The sequence below is a fragment of the Carya illinoinensis genome, chromosome 15 (assembly GCF_018687715.1).
Source record: "Carya illinoinensis cultivar Pawnee chromosome 15, C.illinoinensisPawnee_v1, whole genome shotgun sequence".
NCBI classification, from domain to species: domain Eukaryota; kingdom Viridiplantae; phylum Streptophyta; class Magnoliopsida; order Fagales; family Juglandaceae; genus Carya; species Carya illinoinensis.
In genome coordinates, this window is record NC_056766.1 from 19773160 (window position 1) to 19792960 (window position 19801).

The 19801-nt window shown below is 39.2% G+C and overlaps 1 protein-coding gene across 2 annotated transcripts; it reads right to left on the bottom strand.

Annotated features, from left to right (window-relative positions):
- Positions 1-476: 476 nt before the first annotated feature.
- Positions 477-5697, bottom strand: LOC122297133 (caffeoylshikimate esterase-like). Of its 2 annotated transcripts, none has more exons than XM_043107035.1 (8): positions 5264-5697; positions 5083-5112; positions 4736-4865; positions 4464-4610; positions 4235-4326; positions 1791-1928; positions 1105-1203; positions 477-963 (listed from the first exon to the last, which is right to left on the bottom strand). In XM_043107035.1, the coding sequence occupies exons 1-8, from the start codon at positions 5576-5578 to the stop codon at positions 745-747; spliced, it is 1170 nt and encodes a 389-aa protein (XP_042962969.1). In that variant the 5' UTR covers positions 5579-5697; the 3' UTR covers positions 477-744. The 2 variants fall into 2 exon arrangements, with proteins under 2 accessions (XP_042962969.1, XP_042962968.1); XM_043107034.1 differs by having other exon boundaries at positions 4235-4365; positions 5264-5695.
- Positions 5698-19801: the final 14104 nt, after the last annotated feature.

Genomic DNA, 19801 nt, shown 5'->3' on the forward strand with positions numbered 1-19801 from the left:
TGCGTCCTCCATTTTTTCTTTATTTTTGTCCATTGCTTCTTTTCCCTTTGACACTCTCTTTTCTATGTCTTCTCTTATTTGTATTCTAGTTGAGACCTTTTTGATGGACTGGATTTGATTTACTTGAACTTGAAATATTTTATCCCCTTAATGCTCATGGGTTTTTGGAGGAGGCGCAAAATGGTTGGAAAATTTTTACCTGCCAAACTGTTCCACGAGTAGAGAGAGGTGGCAGGGAGCCACATAGCTACCCCACTTAGGCAGAGACAGGGATGGGGAGGGTAGCTACCTACCCGTATAAGGCAGATAGCACCCCTACAGACTTTAGGGTATAAACTATCAAGTGCTTATATAATTGTGGGTTTCAAAATACTTTTCTTTAGGTAAATTTTTAGGTATTGATCCAAACCAATTTCGTTTGTTGCGCATCTCATGTAAATGGTTTGTGCACAGCCACTGTGATCGTGCCAAAGAGATGATGCACGTAAGGTGATTTATTGATTATGAATGGAATTACAAGGGGCTTGAGAAGGCTACATAAAGTCTCGCCAACGGTCCATTGCAAACCAATAGTGACGAGTATCAAAATAGAAAATGTTCTCTTCCACTTCCCTCTATAGTCTCTCTTCCTTTCTGTGTCTGTCAATGTATGTTAAGCCCAAAGACTTCCAACAAAAGGATTTGCATGTCGCATGGCAGCCTACAGCAGAAGAAAATAACAATGGATGAACTGGTGCATATTGCCTAGTCAAGGGAACACCTAGAATCAAGCCAAGAAACAATATCGTTAAGGACTCTAAATATTCTGTCATCCGGCTCCCCTTCCAGAATGCAGTGATAACCATCATCATAGAGTTTTAGCGTTTTGTCTTTCGCAGAGGCCTTCTCATAAAGAAACTGGCTTACTAATGGATCTGTCACCTTGTCTGCAGCTCCATGAAGAATCAGCAATGGGGATGAAACCTGCAAATGCTCCAGATTTGTTTAAATATGTTCGATACAGAATTAACCCTATGCCTACCTGAGGTACTACGGAAGGAATAACATCCTCTCCAGGATAATGACAATGATAATGGGCATGGGAAAACACAAAAGGAAACTAACCTTCTCCACTTGTTTCTCAATTTCACTAGTCACCTTGAGAAGTTCCACTGCAGTTTTCAACCGCGTTTGTTCATTATAAGAGATCACATTGTAGGCCGCCTACAGCATAGAAATACATACAATAAATAAACTAGTAACATCTAAACCAGTAGATCCTAGTCAGCAGATACAATGACTAGTTCTTATAATGGTTTAATTGATTAAAATGCTGGAGTTAAAAGAATGTTGATGGTAATCATAGGACATCATCACATAAATCATTCAGGGGCCGAAGTGAAAGATTGATAAATTCTTGTCATATTTATCTAAAGTAATAAAACATCAATTTATATCCGTGAATTAAAGTTTTCACCTTCTTCCATTGGCCATCAACCTAGCTGATTATCTTCCATCTCGATTTCCTCTACATCTGGGCTTAAATGCTATTATAATTAACACTTACTTCACTTATCAAAATAGTAATAATTAACACTATACTTTAGAGTTGAAGTTACTGACATGTAAAAGGTTTGCTTCATCCAACATTGCATTGCTAACAGGTTCATTATCTTTCTGAGATCAATTGGTCAGCATACTTCTGATTGTTTAAGCAGTGCTCGAACCATATTGATGTACAACAAAAAAGCATTTGCAGATTATGTACTATACAAGTGCATTCATATTAAGAGAGTAAATAAAGGGCAAACCATTTTCCTTTTCCTCAATTCTCTGAAGGCTAGCTCAGCTAGATCTTTCTGAGGGAAGAGCTTTGCTTTTGGCATGACCTTAGACATGAGGGTTAACACTTTCAGGACTGGAGCTGGAGGTTTCACGTCCTCTGCAATCTAAGCAGCAACTCAAAGTCAGCACACTTTTCAGTAGGTGAATGACAGTAAATTGGACCAGATTCAAAATTTGGCCCTGTAACTTCCTGAAACACCCTGATAAGTAAGGATGAGCATATGAAATACTGTCTTTGTAACCCCTCCTGTACCCCTTTACCCAAACTTGCATGCACACAGAGATCACTATCCATCACTCAGTGCAGATGATAGGGCAAAAAAAGTGATGTAAAGCACACAAAACAATATTCTATAATTCCATCAAATGTTTTGTTTTATTTCAGGTAATTGCTGAAGATATACATACACACTCTCAGAATTGATGACGAGTAATTTTCTGGCCGGTTCATTGTCCCTGCTCTAGGAACATATCTAGTGAACACAGATGTTTAGCATATGTATTAGAATATAAGCGACATTATAACGGATTGAGTAGAAAATTAATATTACAGCACAAAATCTCTCCCACGTCACAATGGGAACACAATTCTGAGCACCATCTTAACCCAAGGGACAGCTCATCTGCCTAGGGTGGATTATCCATACCCAATTATAACATCTCAAAAACTGCAAAAATCAGGTCACTGAGTAAAAAATTAATCCTGCTCCATAAAGTTCTCCCATGTCAAAATGAGAAGACAATTCAGCATTGCCATTGTTAACCCAAGCGCCAGCCCATCTGCCCAAGGAGGAATTTCCATACCTAAGTACCAAACAACTCAGACAACAAAAATAAAAGGTCTCTTGGGAGAAAAAAAAAAAGCAGTAAACCCAAACACTGAAGTCTTTCTACATTTAACATGCAGAAGGTTAGGAGATCCATATGAACTCAGTCCACCTCAAAGAGAAGTGCAGGTAATACCACCACCATCTACGGACTGATCTTGAGTCCTAATTTTTTGGCTAGGATAGAGGGCTTTTGAGACGTAGTGTCTACTGTCTCACAGACTGATCTTGAGTCCTAACTTGTTGGCTAGGATAGAGGGCTTTTGAGACATAGTGTCTACTGTCTCTCCATACCCCAAATGGACAACAATGGTCCTCCCAAAATATCTCTCACCTAGCAACCACAACCTGAAAACCTGCAAGAAACATACTCACAGGTTGCTTCTTTTAGGCTTCTGCACATCACTAATTGTTTACCAGATGTTAATGGGCATTATATAAACATGGATACTTAATTCTTAAAAATTTTCTTCCTCTCATTTTGTATGTGAATCCCCATCTTATATTCTGCATATTGCCTCATACACTATAGAACCCTCACAATATGATCTTGAAAATGGAACTTAATCATTACCTCACACAACAATGAATCAGCCACCATAAATGTCATTTTCCCAATCAACCAGGTCTGGACATGTGAATTAGGTACAAAACTAGCTGACTAGTTTACAAAATAAAGAATTCCCTCACATTCGAATGAAATTTTTATAATTTCGTAACACTCTACGTATCATAAAAAGTAATTTCATAACGCTCATAAATTTTCTACAATTTCAGAAGTTACTGCTGGTAAATATTTTGAAATGCTTTATAAACTAGAGAATATGTAAAGTAACAAGAACAAATTAGAAAGAGAGAACTCGGTATTGAGGCACGTTGTGATGGACGCTTTCCTTAGAGTAGATTCCGCCGTCTCCAAAATTTAAACATGCACTAGGCTTCTTGACAGCCTACTCCCAAGATACAACAACGTCGGTTTTCGTTAATCTCCTCATCGGTGCACACAAAAGGAGATCCTCGAACCCGATATAAATTGGCCAAAGCCCAAAGAAAGAAAGCCAAAACGAAGGAGGAAGTGTTTCTCTAATTTTTGTAGAGAATTTGGAGTTAATGAATTTGTGGGTGGGGTTTCCCATTTATAGAGAATGAAAGGGGACTTGTGAAAAATCACAACTTATTTAAATAAAATGGTACTACTGAAAAGTCACGTCATATAAATGAAATGGTACTTGTGAAAAGTCACAACTAAAATGAAGGAACACTTTTGAGAAGTCACAACTTCTCAAATATTAGAGATTACATTGAAAATTTTCTAATTCAGTAAAGGACACAACCCTTTGTTTGGTTGGCAAGCAGTTAAGACTCCTATCCCCAAGAGGCATACATTGGTTCAAGTTACCATGATACATTTTCATTTAAATCTAGATAACCGAACCAATACATTGAACAATGGTAATGGTTCACATTATTTTTTACTTTACATCAAATATTTTAATCATTTCTAAGTTTAAAAACTAACAGTTACTAGCATGGATTTCACTAAACTATTGAACATGAACAGTAAGAAGTAGAGATGGACTTACTTTACACATTGGAGCCACAAGGATGACTCCATTCCATCCATGTGGTTCCATTAGATGAACTTTAAGAGCAACGGCTCCGCCCATGGACTGTCCTAATAGAAAACAGTGCAACCCTCTCAATTCAGGTCTTCCTTTCCAATTGAAACATGATACACAATCAGGAACACAGTTCTGACAACACAATTCAAGATGGCGATGTAGATTCAGAGACAAGTTTAGAGTGTCGCACCTTTGATTTTTGAATAGTTTTCTATTACATTATAAGCTAATTCATCAAAGCTTGGGATGTAACCATGCAACCCTTCAGAAAGGCCAAAACCAGGATGGTCCAAAGCATAAACAGCATATCCAGATGCAGCAATATGCTTGGCAATACCTGAGAGTCCAAACTCATCATTTATCACACGAAATTCACTTTGCACATTTGAGAGTGGATTAAAGGAAAAATGAAATAAAAGGCATGGCACTATTCCACATTATTATCCGAATGTGATCACAAACCTTCAAAGAAGAATGTGCAAGTATCACCATATCCATGGCAGAAAAACAAAGCGCCTTTGATGCGAACACCCGGCTCTGGCATCCAGCTTTTACAGAAAATTTCCATTCCCCTCGAGTTCCTTTCGTACCACTAAAAACCCACAACAAATACTATAACTACAACCTCATTAGCCTTTAAACTTAGCCCCCATTTAGTTGCCACGGAAATTGTAAAATCAATAAGAAAACAAGCATTTGAACCTCATATACATTCAGGTCACTTTAGTGGATCTTTCTTTCTTTTGTTTTTGGGGTCCCAGTTTATAGAAAACAAGGCCTTTTCACAATTTCGGACAAGGATTACTTACCTCCTCTGTTCTGATCCCAGTAGGAGCCATCTATCCACCAGTCAAAACCAATTGACATTCGCCAAAAAATAGAAAAACGGTAGTAACAACAAAGAATTAGTCAAATGATATAAACATAAAAATCCAAAAAGTACACAAAGCTCCAAAGATCAAGCCAGGATTGGGATGGAGCCAAACCAACCTTGAACAAGCAATGATCAAGCTGCCGTTGGACCTCCAAGAAGGCCAAGCGGACACGTCTTCTAGCGGGAGCGAAATCCAGGTTCTGAAAAGCGATCGCATTCATCTCGTCACTTACGCCTTCCAGTGGTGACCTTATCTTTGCCTTAAGAACAAGGTGAGGCCTTGGAGTTGAAAGTGTGGTCACTAGGTTCGTCTTGGAAGGGGGAATAATGGGTAGATATTGCTTTCCGGGAAAGTAGATCGGAGAGATAGATTTTCCAGGAATAAGATAGAGTTCCGGAGGTCGGAATCTCAGCCTCTGAGAGAGGTCCATCGCTATGGACAGCAATGAGCAAACCGTAGTTGGTAAGCAGTCAACTCAAAAGCGCACAAACAGGAATCTAGTGTCCAATTCGCTCCTTGGACCCTTCTTCCAACGTAGCCCGTCTCGAACCTACATAAGCATCACGTGTTTTGAATGTATTCAGTGGTGTGATTCGGTCGGTCCGGTCCAGTCCAAATTAAATAAGATCGAGTTCATTCGGTCCAATTTCTGATTTAAGATTTTTCTCTCTAGATTGGATCAGATGAAAATTTAAAAATATATATATGTGTTTTATTATTTATAAAAATAGTTATATATAATTAATTATTAATAAATCACAATATTATATAAGTATTATATTCTTTAATAATTGTATATATTAATAATTATACGATTTATTATTATGTAATTCTCATATAATAACTCACTTAATTTTAATTTAGCATTTTAAATAATTTGTTAGTATTTTTTAATAAATAATATCTATTAATAACGTTTCCTCTTAGCGTTGCTTATACGTTTGAGTTTTCTCTCTTTTGATTTAGAGAAATAATATTTGCAGTTGTGATTATGCAAGCGCCGCATAGTCTTTTTAAAAAAAATGAATTAATATGAGATTCACATGAAAAAAACTAACTTTTTAATCATGAACTCTACTTTTTAAAAAAATTACACAGTATTTACACACTCTACAATTATATATAGCATTACTCGTTAGTAGTCTTGATGGCCTATTTTGCTGTTTCTTCTGTAAAATGTCAACTTTTTGTCAATTTATTTTTGCATTGATTACACATTTGCCAGATGAAATACTATATATATATATATATATATTTTTTTTTTCTTTTGAATGGTTGAACTTTTTGACATAGTGTGCCATATGTCTTAGGGTTGGCAAGCGGGGCCGCGCCTAGGGGTGGGCAGCGGTTGCCCGCCACCCGCTGCACCGCACCGTTCGCCCCGCCCCCGCCTGGGTGGGGCGGGGGATCCGCCCCGCACAGGCCGGGGGCGGGGCCCCCCGCCCCGTAAGAAGGGGAACTGCGAAGGCGGGGGATGGAGGGGGCTCAACCCCGCTCTGTAAATCCCCCGCCCCACCCCTGCATATATAATGTAAATCCAAATATTGAGTTCTTAAGACCTACGAGAGAAATGGGAATCGGTTCAGAGCTCAGAATTAAAGAAGTCGAGACAGGAAAACAACTGTAAGATGGTGAAGCTGAGAGTTCAATCACCCCAAGCAAATCGAAGTACAAAGTATAAAGTAGGAAAGCCAGGTTGTTTACCGTGCAGTGATCTGAATCATGAACAAAGACAGGATAGAGATGACAAAAACTCGAGCGGCGGCTTACAGAGATGGAGAAAGGTGGCGGCTGGAAGCTGGTTACGGTGGCACAAAGACGCTCGTGCGGCAGTGCACTAGAGCAGAGCGAGCAAAGAAGGGAGACACAGTGCACTGTACAATTCCTCTGTTTAGGAAACCAGAAAACAGAGTGTTTCACGTTGACGCTCGCGGCGCTTAGAAGCTGGGACCCAAGTGCTTTTGACATGGGTTGGAGTCGTTGGACACTCTAATCCTCGGCTTTTACAACAAGTCCTGCACCCCATGTGAACGCAGTCCTTCTTGGCTTGGTTCCCGCAGTCTTGGCAGCTTATCCCTCCACCTGCGGACCTCATCATCATGAACGTCGATCTCGACGACGAGTCATGATCAGAGACGTTGGCAGAGGGCGGACGGCTAGAGGTCCACCCCCGCACCCCCGTCAGCGGACAGGGTACCCCGCCCCCGCATGGACGGGGGCAGAGTCCGGAGAAAAAATCCCATCCCCCGTTCATGCGGGGGCGGGGGGCGGAGAAGGGGTGGCCCCGCCCCGTAGGGGGCAGGTAGCACCCCTAGCCGCGCCCCACTACCTTGCTGCCCTTCAACCCTGACCTCATGTGGTTGGGCATATTAGTATGGCTAATAGGTGGGGGCAGGGGCGGGATGGGGTGGTCCACCACCCCATAAATACCCCATCCTACCTTGCTTTTATACATATATTATATATATATATAATATATAATATATTAAAAAAAAAACCCTTAGGTGACCAAAACGGCATCGTTTTGGCACTTGAGGTTTTTTATTTTTTTAACTCAATAAATTCAAAATGGTGCCGTTTTAGATTTACTGAGTAACTACCTTAAAACCCCCCCACAATCTGGACATTACCCAATACCCAGTACCCACTCCACTTGAAGAGAAGTCGTTGCCCCAGTGCCCCATTGCCCCGCGCCGTGACTTCATGAGAGATTGAGAATCGCCGCCATTTATGCCCCTAGTCACCACCGCAGTTGACTCCTCGTCATTTGTGCTCGCCATCGTCGTTGAAGGTAAGTCCGAATTCTCATCTCTCTCTCTCTCTCTCTCTCTCTCTTTAATTTTCTATTTTTATAGAATTAAATGGAGGATGGGATTAATGAAGATGGAGGATGGGATTGTGAATTATGTGCTATGGAGGATTTAATATGAATGTGTGTGATAAGTGATGGATCCGATTGTTTAGAATCATTTTTAGGGTTTTGCGATTTATTTCGATTTTATGTGAATTTTTTTATAAGATCTTTTTATAAATGTAACAATTATTATTTTGTGTAAATATATTATATGAGACAGTCTTAATGGTTGGATTTTATGGAGAGTACCGATTGTTTAGAATCATTTTTAGGGTTTTGTAATTTATTTCAATTTTGTGTAAATTTGTTTTTATAAAATCTTTTTATAGATATAACAACTATCATTTTGTTATAATAAATAATATGAGACACTTTTAATGGTTAGATTTTATGGAAAGTGCAGATTGCAATTACTTAAAAAAATAAATAATATGACTCAGTTTCTTATTATAAACCAAAAGTACCTTGCAAGTTGAATAATAAATATGTTATATATAGGGCTCAGTACTTCATATGTTTGGCATGTTATTAATTTATTTGGCATGTTATATATAGGATTCTTAATTACTATTATAAACCTGTTTTGGAATGCATTGCACTTGATTAAATGTTAATACTTTTCATGTTTGCTATAATTTCATATTTATTGTTTGCTTGAATTAATGGAAATGTTGATAGATTCTAGTGCGAGCTCTCCTATTCATGGTATCCTTGCCTCTACCCCTACCCCTACCCCTACTAATACGGAACCTTGCCGTGCCCTTAAGCCTAACAAAAAATCCGCTTCCATAGTTTGGTCTCATTTCATCAAACTAGAGGGTGGTGATCATAATAACCCCCAAGTCAAGTGTAACCATTGTGGTAAAATTTAAGGATACCACTATAGGAAACATGGCACCTCACAATTAAAGGTGCACTTAGAAGAGCAATTTAAAAAAAGTCTAATTCTAAGATATTTGTAAGAGAAGAGCCAATCTAGGCTAGAATTTGGACTTAAAAAAAATGAAGGATGGGAGTAATAGGGGTATTGAGTTGAAGGGATACACGAAGTATAATATTGAAGAGTGTAGGATACACCTAACCCATATGGTCATCATGAACGAGCTACCTTTTCAAATTATGGATGAGAAAGGGTTCCAAGCGTTTTGTCACTACATGGAACCAAGATTTCAACTTCCTTCTCGTCACACTGTGGCAAATGATGTAAAAAAAGTTACCGATCTGAAAAAGAGAATTTAGGGGGTTTTTTGGCCAATCAGTTTGTTTGCCTCACCACTGATTGTTGGACATCAGTCCAAAATTTTAATTATATGTTTTTTACTTGTCATTTTGTTGATGAAAATTAGATATTATGTAAGAAAATTCTCAAATTTTGTCAAATTACTGATCACAAGGGTGAGACGATCGGGAGGGCCTTGGAGGCTGCTATAAAAGAGTAGAGGTTGACACACGTTGTGACATGCACAGTTGATAATGCCTTGTCAAATGATGTCGCATTGGGATATCTTAAGACGTTTCTTAAAGAGGCAAATAAGACAATCTTGGATGGTGAGTATTTGCATGTGAGGTGTGTGGCACATATTTTTAACCTTATTGCCAATGATGGTATGAAAAATTTTTATGACTCTAATGCTTAGGTCAGGATCTCTGTGAGATGGGTGAGATCTTCTCCTGTGGGATGAGAGAAATTCAAGGTTGTTGTTAGGTTTGCAGGCATAACATCAAAGAAGCAGCTTCATATTGATTAGACTAAACGATGGAATTTAACATTTTTTATGTTGGAGGCAGTAGGGGTGCTACCCCCCCCCCTCCGGGGGCGGGGCTAGCCCTACCCCATCCCCCACCCCTGCATGAACGGGGGGAGGATTTTTATCCTCGCCCTCTACCCCCATCCATGTGGGGGCGGAGTACCTCGTTCGATAATAGGAGTGCGAAGGTGGACTCCCCCCAATCCGCCTCCTACTTATGATGCCCCCAAATCCCACGAACGAACACGTGAAAATCGAGACGTCGGGATGATGACAACACGGGTCACCACCCTATTGCCAAGTGTCAAGTGTGTGTACATGCAACAAGTGTACAACAAAAACACGCAGGGGATAAATAAAGTCTTGTAACTAAGTACCAGAATTTTTCTATGTTTAATACAAACACATTCAAAACATACATAATAAAATATTACAAGCTTCAAATATCGTTTCAAACCAAACTACAAGGCATAAACTCCAAATCAATACTCTGGCGGAGCCGCCTCTTCGGGCTCAGCCTCCTCCTCCTCCTCCTCCTCCTCGACCTCTGCATCAAAATCTACGGTACCAAAATGGTACCGCAGTTAAGTAAAGATCCAAACGCCACAAGATAAAAATATATTAAACTCAAACAATATGCATGAAAGAATGCCAAATGCACATATCCCATAAATCTACATTTTTTCCCACGCACGCCAAAAATCTCATTTTGGCCCAAAACATTCCCTTTAAACATAACCTTGCAATTATTCCCGATAATAGCCCAAAAACCAGACCATCAGAGCACTATAGGCGGGAATCGCAGGCGGGACTCTATCACCATCCCTGCTCACCACCATCCCTACACGTGCACTGTAGGCAGGAATCACATGCGGGATTCTACCACCGTCCCTGCTTACCACCATCCCTACGCCGCGTGAACCGTAGGCGGGAACCACATGCGGGATTCTACTACCGTCCCTGCTTACCACCATCCATACACGTGCCTCTGATTCAAACCAGTCAATCCAATCGTTCACACATACCAAAAATATTTCTCGCTTGAAAGCCCAGTTTTCAAGTTCCAACACAAGTGCGTACATGCAATGCACACCTCAAGACACAATTCATCCAACAAATAACAATATCAACAATAACCAAACACTCTGTCGTCAAATCCATCCGACCCCCGACTCTTCGGACTCAGTCCGAAATTAACCAACCAGTCAAATAATGAATTGTAAGAGTAATAATATATTTAAATCTAAAATAGAGTTTGAAAAATACTTACAGTGCTATAAGATATTTTTTTAAGGATCATGACATTGCAAATGGCGGAGAAAAAGCAACGTAACAGTGTATTTTACATTGTGGTCAGGGGTTGTAAAATACCCACTTTTGAACAGGGACAAACCAAGACTTGAAATTGATAGGGAATGGCTTAGAGATGTTTATGAAACTAATGGAAGTAAGTTTTGGCCATGGGTGGCGGTGGAAATGGCGATAGAAGCAGAAAAAGGGCCAATCGGAGTTGAGCTCGTGGGAGCTGCTCCGGCAACAGATCGGGGCCGAAAATAGGTGGTTTAGGACTGCAAGAGGTAGGTGATGAAGTGGTGAAAAGATGGTAGCAGGAGGTGGAGCGACGGCGGCAGAAAGGGGGAAAAACTGTGCAGAATGGTGGGGCTCTCGGTGGCTAACGGCGGCACGGGAGGGGTTGATATTTGGTGGGGAGGTGCGCCGGCCAGAGGGGAAACTTTCTGGGTGGGTGGTGTCGGCCACGTCGCCGGTGAGCGGCGGTTCTAGGTTGAGGAAGCAACCGGCGATAGAGAGAAAGAGAGAAGGTGCTGCGCGCGCGGGAGGAAGAAGAAAGAAGAAAGAAAAAGAAGAAAAGAAGGAAAAGAAAGAAAGGAAAAAGAAAAGGAAAAGAGAAAAAGAGAAAGAGAAAAGAAAAAGAAAAGATGGGGAAAAGAAATGAGGTCCAATCCTCACTTCCGGAGTCTAAATACTGATCAGACGAAAACAATTTTAAAAACTATAAAACGATTGAAATAAATTAAACACCACATCAAACTAAAATATAATAAATAACTAATAAAAACTAAGAACTAAATTTTAAATCTAAAAAAATAAATAAAATTAAATTACACAGCAATTTAAATTCAAAACGATAATTAATATAAAAAAAGTTCCACAAAACAAATATCACAATTAAATAAATCCAATTAAAATACAATAATTTAAAATAAAAGAACTAATATATTAATTAAATTAAAATACTCTTTTAGTAAAAATACACGTAAAAACGGGATGTCACATCCTCCCCGCCTTAAAAAGAAATTTCGTCTTCGAAATTTGTGAGGTCAAACATCAGTGCCAAAATAAGATACAGGATACAACTCCGAACATAATTGAGAGATATATATCATCGACAACTCCCAACAAATTCCAATGGTTATTATCTTCACACCATAAATTGCTAATATCGACGACGTCTCTACTTTACCTTCCGAATTTTCATCATATTCCAACTTTGGTAACCTAATAGCCACTTCCAAAGTTAACCATCAATAAAAAAAAAAATTGTACGACCAAATGATTAATCTCCCATTAAAACTTCGAATCACTACTAATTCCTCAAAATCAACACAAAATTTGAATATCTAAGCATCTCCAAAAATCATGCTTTCGCGCGCACTTTGATAACTCGCCAAAATATATAATGACTATGTCCTCATAAATTAACAACATCAAGTACAAGCTCGATTAACACCTACGAACAAGAAAACTTTTACCATATTTTGATAGAAAATAATAATAAACTTCCAAAAATCACGAATTATCACTCATTCCTTAATTGGTTCTAGCTGCCTTAATCAAAATCAACATTCTGTGACTACATCCATGATCATAGACAGGAAGTCAGTACGAAATCAACATCAGCATCCCAAATGGAAAACAAGTTATTTCATCCCAAAAGATACTCGTCTCATCTAAAATAAGGAACATCCCTTTAAAAGCTCATACCCAACCTGACCCACCACGAGGAGTGCCTAAAAAAAAAACTTCTACTCGACAACCTAATCTCGAAAACTCATCACCTAAATTCTAAACACCATCTAATTTCCTCAAACTTGGTATGGATCAATCCTAAAACCTGTCACTATAACCTCGAGCTATAACAATTATTATTATTTTTTTTCTAAAAAAGATCGATATTTTCAATCCTTAGACAAACACACGAACAAGATCAACATCGTCAATCCTCAAAATACACAAACTAGGTCATTACCTTTAATTCTCAAATAAATATTCTCCTTGAAACTTCCTATATCCATCATCCCACTATGTTCAACCCCATTTTAATGTTACAGCCTAATCAATCTCCAAAATAACTCATACTAGCACACCAATCCTGCGAAACTAAAAACTTCAATCTCATTAAAAAATCAGTCCTTCAAATCTGCGACCCTATAACCTTAAATTATGCAAAACTTCTTCCCCCAAAATCCGTTAGGTCAATGAACTTATATCTAATAATAAAACAATCGACTCCCGAAACTTTCAAAATCTAAAATCTTAAATAATAACCAATCATTTCCTAAAATCTGCAAAACCTTAAAACTTTGCTAAGACTTCATAAAATCTATCATTGAAATTTGTTGAACTTACAACCTACTACGTTATAGACCATTTCATAAACTCCACGGAACCAAAGAACTCAATTATTCTACTTCCCTAAAAGATCACCCAGATCATGCCATTCTCTCCAAGCCTCGATAATATAAAAAAAAAAAACAAACCACACAAGGCGTTCATCACGAAATATTAGTTTAGACTCATACCTGCCATGACTCCAGCATTCTGAGTCTCCGTAACCTCGCCTCCAATGGTACCAAGAGTTACTGCGTACATTCAAGCTCGAGCTAATTGCATCTGGTTAGTTCTACCACTACGACAAGCTCCACGGCTTTCTTGAACTCGACTAGGGCACTCACGAGCAAAATGCCTCGTCTGACCGCATTCAAAACGTTGGTTACTACCCAGACGACACTCGCCTCCGTGAGCTCTATTACATTTGCCAGAAACTGGAACTCAGCCTCCCATACACATACCAGGGGTTGCCAACGATCGGATTCCTGTCCTTTGCATAAATTTTTGTGGTGATCCAGAACTGCTTCCTTCACCATCAATGTTCAGCCTCTTTTGACCTAGAGGGGAGCCCACACTCAAACTAACCTCACGCTTTGCTAGAGTGGCCAAATCAACTAATTTTTGAAAAGTTGTAATCCGGTGGCAAACTACCATTTTGCGTATATCTGGTCGCAAACCTTCCTGAAAATGCTCGGCCTACATCTCCTCCGTGGCGATGAGGTGGGGAGCAAATCGCCCAAGCTCTATAAATCTTCGGGCGTACTGTTCCACGGTCATACTCCCTTGGACCAAGCTTGTGAAATCTCTTGCTTTTTGCCGCCTCACAAAAGCGGGAAAGAATTGGTCATTAAATTCTTTCTTAAAGCGCTGCCAGGACACAGCGGCAAAAGACCCCAATTCTGATTCTAACATTACTCTTTTTGTATCCCACCATTCAGAAGCAGTGCCTTGCAACAGATAACTGGCATAAATTACTTGTTGCACCCTAGTGCAACCACATACTTCAAACGTTCTTTCTAAATCTCTAACCCACTTTCCAGCCTGAAGTGGATCATTTTCTTCCGTGAAGGGTGGAGTTCTATGCGCTAGAAAGCGTTCATAGGTGCATCCAACTTGCACCACTCCATTAGGCCCTCCTTGTTGTGGCCTAAAATTTTACTGCATGAACTCAGTCATTTGCCTTAGCGCTTGGGCTATGGCATCATCTCTCGGCATATCGTCCCGAGGCTCTTGAGTAGACTTTCTTGGCCTTACCATCTTCCTGCCACAACACAACCTTTGACCCCCTTTAAGAAACGAATAAAACCAACAACATAAAACCAAAACCAAAACCAAAACCACATAACAAGAAAATAAAATATACTAGTATGCAATAACATAACTAAATAAATAAATACAAACAAGTTAACTCAAATAAATTCAAATCAAATAAAACAAATCAAATAACAAACTTTAATTAAAATAAATTTCAAATCATAACTTTAAAAACTTTTTGGTACTACACCTACGGGTAGGCCTGCAACCCGGCCTGGTAAATCCAGTTTTGTACTCGATCCGACCCGCAAGACTTCACTTTAGGAGCTAACTCGGATAGACTCGACCCAACTAAAACCAAACCGGGTCGAACCCGTATGACCCGACTTTAAAAACAATGGCGTTTTCCATCTGTCTGAAACGAAGACCCAAACCCTTATTCACTCCAAAGATGTCCGGCGAGAAAACAGGTGGAGAGGAGCTACGTGGACGATGCTAGTGGTCACCTACTCCTGCGAGCACAACCATCCGTGGCCGGCTTCTAGAAGCTCGAGCCAGAGGAGAAGTTCGCGGATCTAGAGGGCGAGTCGTCGTTGATGGCGAGCGACGAGTTGATGGCGAGTGACGAGTTCAGTTGGTTCGGCGACATGGAGACGACGTCTTCGACAGTGGCGATGTTTTTCCTGATGAGGGAGGAGGACAAGTCGCTCTACGCCGATCTGGGAGCTGCCGGAGTTTCTGTTAAAGTAAGAACAACAACCTCGCACCTCAGATCCTTCCGTCGTTCTTGCTACCAAAGAGTACCATCTTCATATCTCTTTTCAGATTTTCAAATCGAGGAGAAGGAATTTATATTATTAGACAGGTTTAATCACAACGGAAGTGAGGAACGAGATTAGTCAGATTCAAATTTCATCCGATATTAGTCGGATTGGAGGAATGTCGAAACCGTCGTTTACTCAATCCGATTTTAGAGGGTTCAACCCAATCGGGTTGTGCAGCCCAGCGGATATTTTGCACAGGCCTACTTACGGGACATGTGGTTTTACCTAGAGCCGAACCGCTCTGATACCACCTGTGACACCCCCAAATCCCACGTACGGACACGTGAAAATCGAGACGTTAGGATGATGACAACACGGGTCACCACCCTATCGCCAAGTGCCAAGTATGTGTACATGCAACAAGTGTACAACAAAAACACGTAGCAGATAAATAAAGTCTTGTAACTAAGTACCAGAATTTTTCTATGTTTAATACAAACCCGTTCAAAACATACATAATAAAATATTACAAGCTTCAAATATCGTTTCAAACCAAACTACAAGGCATAAACTCCAAATCAATACTCTGGCGAAGCCGCCTCCTTGGGCTCAGCCTCCTCCTCCTCCTCGACCTCTGCATCAAAATCTATCGTACTAAAATGGTGCCGCAGATAAGTAAAGATCCAAACGCCACAAGATAAAAACATATTAAACTCAAACAATATGCATGAAAGAATGCCAAATGCACATATTCCGTAAATCCATATTTTTTTCCACGCACGCCAAAAATCTCATTTTGGCCCAAAACATTCCCTTTAAACATAACCTATCCATTATCCCCAATAATGACCCAAAAACCAGACCATCAGAACACTGTAGGCAGGAATCGCAGGCGGGACTCTACCACCATCCCTACGCGTGCACCGTAGGCGGGAATCACAGGCGGGATTCTACCACCGTCCCTGCTTACCACCATCCCTACGCCGCGCGCACCGTAGGCAGAAACCACAAGCTGGATTCTACCACCGTCTCTGCTTACCACCATCCATACACGTGCCTCTGACTCAAACCAGTCAATCCAATCATTCACACATACCAAAACCACTTCTCGCTTGAAAGCCCAGTTTTCAAGTTCCAACACATGTACATACATGCAATACACACCTCAAGACACAATTCATCCAACAAATAACAATATCAACAATAACCAAACACTCTGTCATCAAATCCATCCGACCCCTGACTCCTCGGATTCAGTCTGGAATTAACTAACAAGTCAAATAATTAATTGTAAGAGCAATAATATATTTAAATCTAAAATAGAGTTTGGAAAATACTTACAACGCTATAAGATATTTTTCGAAGGATCACGACATTGCAAAAGGCGGAGAAAAAGCAACGTAACAATGTATATTACACTGTGGCCGTGGGTTGTAAAATACCCACTTTTGAACGGGGACAAACCAAGACTTGAAATTGATAGGAAATGACTTAGAGATGTTTATGAAGCTAATGGAAGCGAGTTTTGACCGTGGGTGGGGGTGGAAATGGCGGTGAAAGCAGAAAAAGGGAAAATCGGAGTTGAGCTCGTGGGAGCTGCTCCGGCAACGGATCGGGGCTGGAAATGGGTGGTTTAGGATGACAAGAGGTAGGTGATGAAGTGACGAAAAGATGGTGGCCGCAATAATCTATCAAGGGTTTCCCTAACCCTCGATATAATATGCTCCACCCATACTTGCCTGTAAGCAATACCCAATCTATATACCATGCCATCAACCTTAAACAGAGGGTTAAGGACAACAGCTACATATAACAACATATTAGCCCTATCGAAATCTCCCCCCAATACTTGTCGTACTTCGCTCTCATCAATAATGCCATCTCCTGCAATCTAGTGTGACTGCTCGCGATAATTTCATCTAATTCTTCTTTTACCTTACAGATTTGTTGACAAAAATGATGGGATATAGGATACAAAGAACTAGATAAAGTCATGATAACCTCATAGAAAAGCCTTAGAAAATCTACGAAAGTAAATGCAACATCCCAGTCCTCAGTCGAAGGCTTCTCCAATGCCACTTAATCATCAAACTATTTTACATATTGAATGTTTTTCTCACCCAATAATGTAAATGCCAACTTATACTCTTGGGCCGCCTCTAATATCTAAAATGTTGAGTTCCATTGTGTAGTCAAATAAGTACAAGTCCCCTTATTTTATGTTATGCCTGCAAACTCACAGCAACCTTGAATTTCTCCAATCTCATAGGAGAAGATCTCACCCATCTCACAGCAGTCCTGACGCAAGCAATAGAGTCATGAAGAGTTTTCATACCATAATTGACAATAAGATTAAGAATATGTGCCGCACACCTTAAATGCAAATACTCAATACCCAAGATTGTCTTATTTGCCTCTCTAAGAAAGGTTTTAAGATATCCCAATGCAACATCGTTAGATGAGACATTATCAGTTGTGCATTTCACAATGCGTGTCAACCCCAACTCCTTTATAGCAGCCTTCAAGGCCCTCCAAATAGTCTCACTCTTGTAATCAGTAATTTGACAAAATTTGAGAATTTTCTTATGCAATGTCTAATTGTCATCAACAAAATGACAAGTCAAAGACATATAATTAAAATTTTGGACTGATGTCTAACAATTAGTGGTGAGGCAAACAAATTGACTCGCCAAAAAACCCTTCAACTTCTCTTTTTCAGATCGGTAATTTTTTTTTACATTCTTTGCCACCATGTGACGAGAAGGAAGTTGAAACCTTGATTCCAAGTAGTGACAAAACGATTGGAACCCTTTTCCATCCACAATTTGAAAAAGTAGCTCGTCCATGATGACCATATGAGCTAGGTGTATCCTACACTCCTCAAGATCATACTTCATGTACCCCTTCAACTCAATACCCCCAATACTCCCATCCTCCATTTTTTTAAGTCCAATTTCTAGCATAGATTGGCTCTTCTCTTGCAAAGATCTTAGAATTAGACTTTTTTTACATTGCTCTTCTAAGCGCACCTTTAATTGTAAGGTGCCATGTTTCATATAGTGGCATTCATAAATTTTACTGCAATGGTTAGACTTGGCTTGGGGATTATTAAGATCACTACCCTCTAGTTTGGTGAAGTGAGACCAAACTATGGAAGCAGGTTTTTTGGTAGGCTTGGGGACAGGGCAAGGTTTTGTACTGGTAAGCACAGTGATAGGGGTAAGGTCGGGGTAGTGGTAGGGGTAGGTGTAGAGGCAGGGGTACCCTGAATAGGAGAGCTTGCACTAGAATTTGTCGGCATTTCTATTAACTCAAGCAAACAATAAATCTAAAATTATAGCAAACATGAAAATTATTAACATCAAATCAAGTGCAATGCATTCCAAAATAGGTTTATAATAATAATTAAGAATCCTTGTTAATTTCAATCCAAATAAATTAATAACATGCCAAACATATAAGTGCTAAGCCCTATATATAACATATTTATTGTTCAACTTGCAAGGCACTTTTGGTTTATAATAAGAAACTTATTCATATTATTTATTTATTTTTTACGAAATTGCAATTTGCACTTTCCATAAATCTAACCATTAAGACTGTCTCAAATTATTTATTATAACAAAATGATAATTTTTATATCTATAAAAGGATTTTACAAAAACAAATTTACAAAAAATCGAAATAAATCACAAAACCCTAAAAATGATTCTAAACAATTGGCACTTTCCATAAAATCCAACCATTAAGACTGTCTCATATTATCTATTTACACAAAATAATAATTTTTATATCTATAAAAGGATTTTATGAAAACAAATTTACACAAAATCGAAATAAATCACAAAACCCTAAAAATGATTCTAGATAATCGGATCTTTCCATAAAATCCAACTATTAAGACTGTCTCATATTATTTAGTTACACAAAATGATAATTGTTATATCTATAAAAGCATTTTATGAAAACAAATTTACACAAAATCGAAATAAATCAAAAAATCCTAAAAATGATTCTAAACAATTGGATCCATCACTGATCACACACATGCACGTTCAATCATCTACAACACACAATTCACAATCACATCCTCCATCTCCATTAATCCTATAAAAATATAAAATTAAAAAAAAAAAAAGATGAGAATTCGGACTTACCTTCGGTTGCTATTAGTCTTTTCGTTGCAATAAATTGATCGCAAAAGACTATTTTTCTTGTAGTGCAAAGACGCTTTTTTTAATGTGTCAACTGAAATCATACGGTGGTGAAGATATATAAGCCATACCTTATAAATTACACGCTGCATTCTGATTGAGAAAGCTTCTAATTTCTTCCTAGATCTTACTGGAACCATGCAATGCAAGTACTCATGATCATGAAGAGGTGCTATCATCAGTTATTGT